This window comes from Brachyhypopomus gauderio, chromosome 7 (assembly GCF_052324685.1).
Source record: "Brachyhypopomus gauderio isolate BG-103 chromosome 7, BGAUD_0.2, whole genome shotgun sequence".
NCBI lineage: Eukaryota > Metazoa > Chordata > Actinopteri > Gymnotiformes > Hypopomidae > Brachyhypopomus > Brachyhypopomus gauderio.
The window spans coordinates 16,984,343-16,991,577 of NC_135217.1; the positions used below are offsets into that span (position 1 = coordinate 16,984,343).

General features: G+C 42.3%; 1 protein-coding gene across 5 annotated transcripts in view; it reads left to right on the plus strand.

Annotated features, from left to right (window-relative positions):
* Positions 1–5,925, plus strand: part of map3k15 (mitogen-activated protein kinase kinase kinase 15) — a 26,439-nt gene extending 20,514 nt beyond the window's left edge. For 2 of the 5 annotated variants that reach the window (XM_077012144.1, XM_077012146.1), the window contains 8 exons: positions 1–63; positions 166–351; positions 1,364–1,469; positions 1,693–1,924; positions 2,024–2,139; positions 2,300–2,409; positions 2,517–2,593; positions 5,156–5,925. The exon at positions 1–63 is cut by the window's left edge and continues 112 nt beyond it. In XM_077012144.1, the coding sequence (XP_076868259.1) occupies positions 1–63; positions 166–351; positions 1,364–1,469; positions 1,693–1,924; positions 2,024–2,139; positions 2,300–2,409; positions 2,517–2,593; positions 5,156–5,252 (987 nt within the window). In that variant the 3' untranslated portion in view covers positions 5,253–5,925. Of the gene's footprint in view, positions 64–165; positions 352–1,363; positions 1,470–1,692; positions 1,925–2,023; positions 2,140–2,299; positions 2,410–2,516; positions 2,598–5,155 lie in introns of those variants that run through there. The other 3 variants (XM_077012145.1, XM_077012148.1, XM_077012147.1) reach the window with 2 other exon arrangements.
* The last annotated feature ends 1,310 nt before the right edge of the window (positions 5,926–7,235 follow it).

The following is a 7,235-nucleotide window of genomic DNA, read 5'->3' on the forward strand; positions in this document are numbered from 1 at the left end:
TACAAAGTCCTCAATGAAGACCAGGACAAGGTGACCTCCAACCTTCTGGAGAACCACATCCAGGTATGGGGATTTATGGGGAATTTATTTTGTTTATTTGACTAAATGAATGATTGAATAAATGTGATTGCGAATCTCGGACAGCTATATGTTCCTTCGCCTCAGGGTACGGAGGAGCTGAAGCTGTCGGTAGACCATATCAAGCAGATCATCTGCATCTTGCGGGACTTCATCCGTTCCCCTGAGCGTCGCGTAATGGCCTCCACTATCTCCAAGCTCAAACTGGACCTTGACTTTGATAGCACCTCCATCAACCAGATCCAGCTGGTTCTCTTTGGCTTCCAAGACTCTGTGAGTGTTATTCTGTGTGTGTGTGTGTGTGTGTGTGTGTGTGTGTGTGTGTGTGTGTGTGTGTGTGTGTGTGTGTGTGGAGGGGGGGTGCTCTGTAAAAGGTTAATCATGGCAGTCACACAGCAAAATTAAGCGCCCCCAAGGGCAATTGCAGCATCAACCATAGGATTCTTCATTTACTGGTACCATTGATAAGACTATTCACATTACACATATATATAGATATTAGATATGCTTCCCTTGGTACCATTAGTGTTTATTAAAGGTAAAAGGGAAGTTAGCAGCAGTATTGTTGCCTGGACTCCTAGATACTATGTCACAGTAGTACTGAAGTCTTTATACTAGTTTAAAATATTACCTACTTAAAAGTAAGGCATCTCATTTGATTCACATGCACATAGGCACATCACAGAATCATCACTGAATATTTTTTGTAATCAAGTTTTTATTGAAGATTTTTTAGACAACAGATGAAACAAACAGTAATCATCACTGAATATTAAAACAAAACAGCTATGTTCACGAGGACCATTCTGTGGCAAAATAGCAAATAAAAACAAAACAGATTAACTGTCAAAAGCCCGAAACAACCTTGATAATGTAAAGAATTTTCTTTAATTTTTACTCATTAACAGAATCCCTATACATTCTGTAGTTGTAGGGAAAATGCATATTTAATGCTTACTGTACGTGTGTGTGTGTGTGTGTGTGTGTGTATAGCCAGCTTGTGCCAACAAGAAATAATTTGTTAACTGTGAGGATTAACAGTGGCTAATAAACATGCGACCTCCCTCTGAAAATATTTTGCCAAACTGGTCCCCAGACATGGATCAAACCTTGGTTGAGTGCCCTGCGGCACAGGTGATGATTCACCCTGCAAATCTGGCACTAGACGTGTTTGGCAAGGGCAACTATGGTCTGTCTGTGGTGGTGCTTCACCTCCAAGTCAAGCTTTAGCATCTTGATAAGACTCCTTGGGAGAGATAATGGCTAAATCTGATTTCCCCATCAGGTAAATAAAGTGCTAAGGAATCACCATATTAAACCTCACTGGATGTTTGCGATGGACAACATTATCAGACGTGCTGTGCAGGCTGCAGTAACTATATTAATTCCAGGTATGTGGTGTGTGTGTGTGTGTGTGTGTGTGTGTGTGTGTGTGTGTGTGTGTGTGTGTGTGTGTGTGTGTGTGTGTGTGTGTGTGTGTGTGTGTGTGTGTGAGGGAAAATCTATGCTCACAGTCAAGCACTCCTGTGTACAATTTCATGTTCATGGGCAGTGGGACTATAAATGTAATAACTGTGGTCGACCTTGGTGTAAACCCCCCTGGAACCCTGACAGAGCTACAGACGCATTTTGGGCCGGCGTCGGAGAGCGAGGGAGCAGAGAAGGATGCAGACGACGTGGACGTGGAGGAGGACACCGAGTTTGGCGGGGCAGAACCCGTGATCCCAGAGGACACGGGCCTCACCTCCGGGGTCAGCACTCTTAGCTCAGTCATCTCCCATGATTCTCAGCGCACGCCACACCCGCTTGGAGCGCAGCTCACCCGCCTCAAACAGGAGACAAGCAGGTGCATGAACTGGCCTCCTACCCATTCTTATTCAGGAATTCTCGGCAGCTTTCCAGTGTCCTGATTTGACCCCCCCCCCCCCCCCAAAACAAAATGCAGGTTGCTGGAGGAACTCGTTCAGAAAGAGAAAGAATACCAGCAAATGTTGCGGCAGACTCTTCAGCAACGAGCACACGATGTGGAGCTCCTCAGACTGCGCAACCAGCCTGTCGCAGGTACGCACACGCCACACACACACACACACACGCCACACACACACACACACACACACACACACACACGCCACACACACACACACACACACACACACACGGACCTCACCTGGAGCCAATCCAAAGATGACGTTCATCTGCGCCTACGTTCCCCTCTCCTCAGTAGAACCTCCATCCCCGTCCATATTCCGCATCCCAGCCGAACCCGAACCAGACCAGGAGCTGACGGACTGGCTGAAGCAGCATGGCGCAGACATGGAGACGGTGGACAGGGTGTGGTGCTCCGCGCTGCACTTTCTCATTTAAGACATTGTGCGTGCCCTGTCCAGCTGTGTCTGTCAGACCATCATTCCCATGTCTTCCATGTCTCTCCCCTGCAGTTTGTGATGGAGGACTACACGCTGAGTGATGTCCTGGGTGACATTACCAAAGACGATCTGAGAGACCTCAGGCTGCGGTAAGCAGCCCCTGTCCCCAGCCTCTGTCCCCAGCTCAGCCTTCATTCACACACAGTCTTTTGTCTTTTTTGGTTTTTTTCTTACAGTTTAGCATATTTTCTTAGTAATTCAAGCCCTAGTGTAAATCCACTTTGTAATTAGTTTGAACTAAATAAGGAACTAATTAGTTAAAATAACTAATTAGTTGTTCTAATTAGTTAAAATAACTAATTAGTTGTTAATCAGTTATGAAAGCTTATAATACTTTAGATTTTATCACTTTAAATAAAAAATTTTTTAAAGATTTTAAAAAAGGGTTAGGGTTAGGGTTCACTCTGCCTCAGACTCCAGAGTTTTGTAGTTCAGTTGAGTTTTAAAGGTTTAAGGGCATTGGAATCAGTGGATCTTTATTCTGTTTAATTGCCTATGTCACTATATTTTTGACTGTTATCTCCTAGCTGATATCCTGCACGTTTTGTTATCAGTCCCACCCCTGAAACCCCTGAAACTGTCTTGAACTTTTTGTCCAGCAGATGGTGTTACTGGTATCCTGTATTTCCCCAAAGCCCCACTGTAAGTGGGATAATAGACCCAATAGTAGTTTTTAGAGCTGCAAAAAAACTACAAATGTGATAATCAATATATATATATATATATATATATATATATATATATATATATATATATATATTTATTTATTTTACAGTAGCTAGCTAATGAATACAATACTATTACATGGCAAACTAATGCAATCTGCAAAACATGTAAGACTATGTAAAACATGAGCAGATTTAGCTGCAGATCAGCTTCATTTTGGACTACACTGCTGAGGTACGTGTCCTCAGTACGGTGCTACTGCAGGAGCGGCAGTCAACACTGGGATATTTTTAGGTGTTCCAGTATTGCTGCATTCGTCTATGAAAGGCTCGGTTATTTTCATATCTTGGCATTAAACTCGTTTTCCCCCGTAATAACATACTCACAGAACAATCAGGTTAAATGGCAAATTCATATTTGGTTTGATGCCCTAAATCATAAACAAAAACTGAAGCAAGAAAGTACTTCTCGACAATATTTTCATTGTTGCTCATAAAGTGGAATAATTCTTACCTCTAGTATTTTTACAAAAAGTCCCAGTCTGAGTCCACTACCAAAAACTGCTTTTGAATAATCATTTTAAACCCTATTCACCACGTTCAAAGAGACACAAAGGTGTCGTTCCTAACGTCAGTGGATTTTATCCCTTGGACAAACTTTCCAATTTGCACGACTTGTCGCAAAGACTGTGGTTTGAACTTAAATGAGAACCACAGCACAGTCTATACTAGATTGTTAATTGTGGGTTGTTCAAGGAGATTCTGGTTTAGTCAGATAGATGCTATTGACTTCAGATCAGCTGTGCACGTTTGAGCATTGCTAGCAAAAGATGGACCGGAGGGGCAAAATATTCTAATCTACAAAAGAGGGGGCACGCCAGAAAATGTCGGAGAACCGCTGGCTTAAGGCATCATCTGATCTCTGATTTAGCCTTTAAATCAATATTGGCTGCATTTATATTGTCACTTAAGCTTTGTCCACTCTATAAAGTTAAATTAGGCAGGTACAAGTGGTCTCCTTGCAGCAACTTCTCACCTTTATAGCTTATTATACTGCAGAGCGATGTTCTCCGAGTGTCCATGCTGTGAGATGTCATGTTGTGGTTTCAGAGATGGACACTCGAGTGAGATGACTCGAGTCAAAGTCTCACTTAAGTCACTTACAAAAGACTTCAGACTTGACTTGAAACTCGTCCAAAATGACTCGTGAACAACAAGTCAGTCTGTTATCCAGGCATTGTGTGCGGTACTTTCTGTGATACTTTGTGTGTTTATTTTGCCATTATTCCTTACTTTTGTTTCGGTGATATAGGATGCAACCCCTATTGTCGTATCACAACATCCGCTTATCATGAGCGGGAAATCTGGGAGAAGCATCAAAACAGACGAAGTTGCCATGGCTGGAGTACTGTACCTTTTTTTAAAAAACCCTATAGCCTTAATATTGCCTCTATAGGGGCAATTTTATAGGGTTTAAAATCCTTGGACCTCACTGAAGGACGCAACGTGCAAGGAATGTGGGAAACAAATGAAACACACTGGAACACCACATCAAACTTCATAAGCACCCAAAACACACCCGGATAGGTTTGATTAGTTTACATTACACACTTTATAATTACACTTTATTCATTACAGCTAGCGTAGTAGCTCCAATTAGCATAGTGTCCACTTGTAAACAAACATTAAAACAACCCACGACATCTTACATTTTTAATGGTATTGGCGATGAGACACAATACGTGTAAGTGGCCGATAATGGGGAACAGTGGACAACAGGAGCTACCAAGGTAATATATAAAATAGCTATTTTATATCTCCTGTCCCTAAGCTTATCCTGGTATTGACTCATGACTTGACTTAGACTGTAGCCTAAAGACTCGTGATTTAGACTCGTGACTTGACTTGGACTTGTATTTTGCGACTTTTGAACATCTCTGTGTGGTTTACAGTGTTACAGTGTGCTTCATGGCCTGTGTGTTGCAGGGGCGGTGTGTTGTGCCGTATATGGAGGGCCATCCAGAGGCACCGCAGCAGGGAACAACGGAGACTACGGTGCGGTGAGGAGACCTCAGAGGGATGAGCCAGGCTCCACCACTTCCTCTGTACAGCTGCTTGTGCACACAGGCTTGCGGGTCCTTACCCATTCCAAGCACATGTGCTTTTAAATGCCCCCCCCACCCCCCCCCCCCCCCCCCCCACCCCCCCAGCCAGTCTCGGCCATACTCATCGGCCCTCTACCCTCCACCCCAGCGCTGATCCAAAGGTTCTCCCTCACCTTTTCCACCGCAGAACGTCCACACATGCTCTTTCTCTGGAGGAATCCACACATGTGGAAACATTATGTCACCTGGACAAGCCTTATTCTGCATCTGATAACTGTTGTCATGATTAGCTATCTGGTTTACAGGCCAGTCATTCCTCACTCACTCACGGATGTTTTTGATTACTTCTGCCTTGCTCAACTCTGCTCTCAAAAACCTCACCCAACTGTGAAAACCAGATTTAGGATTTTGTTTCCTCTTGGAAGACAGATGACCCCGAATGACCCCTATACATCAGAACAGGTGACAGCTTGTTTAGAAGAGCATGAGGCCTGGAACAGAAGCCGGCAGAGCTGCTATTGGGCAATTCATAGAAAGTCCCTGTTCACTTTCATTCCTGTGGTATTTCAGCTTTTACTACAGCTATGTGTAAATGTCTATATATTACTATGAATATTTAAGGTTAATTCTGAATAAAGAAAAACAATTGAACTAATAACTCTAAATCTGAATATATGTGTTCAATCACCGCTTGTGTGTCAGACAACTTCTATACACTGGCATAGTTACACTGGTGTAGTCACGGTCATCCTAGAAGTCACGATGCTGGAGGCAGAGGTGCATAAGGTGCATATTTTTACAGAAATTAAATTTCATCAGCTATTACATACGCTGTGATTGGCCATTACGGCTGAAGAATCACTTGCCTGCACAGAGATGTGTTTACATATGCAGTGACCGTGATCATTAGAGAGAAGACAGATCGCCCATGCTGAAGGTGGTAAAGTGCCCAAGAGGCGCTACATCAGGACTGTGTCACAATCATGAATTATAATATGGATGTGTTCACCATTTTTAAGTTCAACTGCTCATATGCATATCCATGATTTACATTTGATTACAACATAGAGTGATCATGTTTCACATACATTTTATTATTGTGTGACTTTTTAAGGGAATGTCTGCATCGAAGAATCTGCAACACTGCTTTCTTGCTGTTCGGACGCTTCTCTGCTAGCTGTGCTTGTTCTGTATATTTATTTAAGTGATTTTTACAAGTTAAAAAGTTATTTTTACAATTGAAAAGGATTAATTACTTTTTTACTTTCTAGGTAAGCTTTTTATTTATGAAGGATCATTTTGCACTTTTGACGTACTGATGGGCCAATTGTTCCTGGAAATTCCAAGTGAGCTGTTTTTGTGCACTGTTACTGTCAGAATTTCTGGACCTGACGCTTGCCACACAAACTGCTGATAAAACCGTCCCGGCGACTGGCAATGAATGACTGCCTCACATTCATTAGCAGAAATCGAGCAGTCTTAGAATGTGTTGAAACATTCAGACACAGAGTTATAAATTGTATTGACGTCATGGCACCAAAGGTAACTAAAACCATTTCTGGTAGAATTAAGATGCCCTGGATTAAGATACTCCATCTGTTTTAAAAATTGCAGGGAGGCTGAGCGGCATTGGCCAAGGTCAAAATTAGAAGTACATTTTGATATTCATAAAACAACATTGCAGAATTACAAGTGAAAGGAAATTGGCACGGAAAAATTACTTATCTTGCTTGATTGATTCATCCAGTAATAACTCAGCTGCCCTGTTCAGAAGTATATAGTATATACCACACCTCCTGTCTCATCCCTGAATTTGTTTCAGATAGAAAATGTGATGAGATTGCAATATTTTTTAGGGACAAGATTACTAGTATAAGGCAGAACATAGCATCAGTAATGGTTCTGAGTTCATTATCTAATGATGCACTAATGATTGTTAATCAGTCTCTGCAACTGGGATA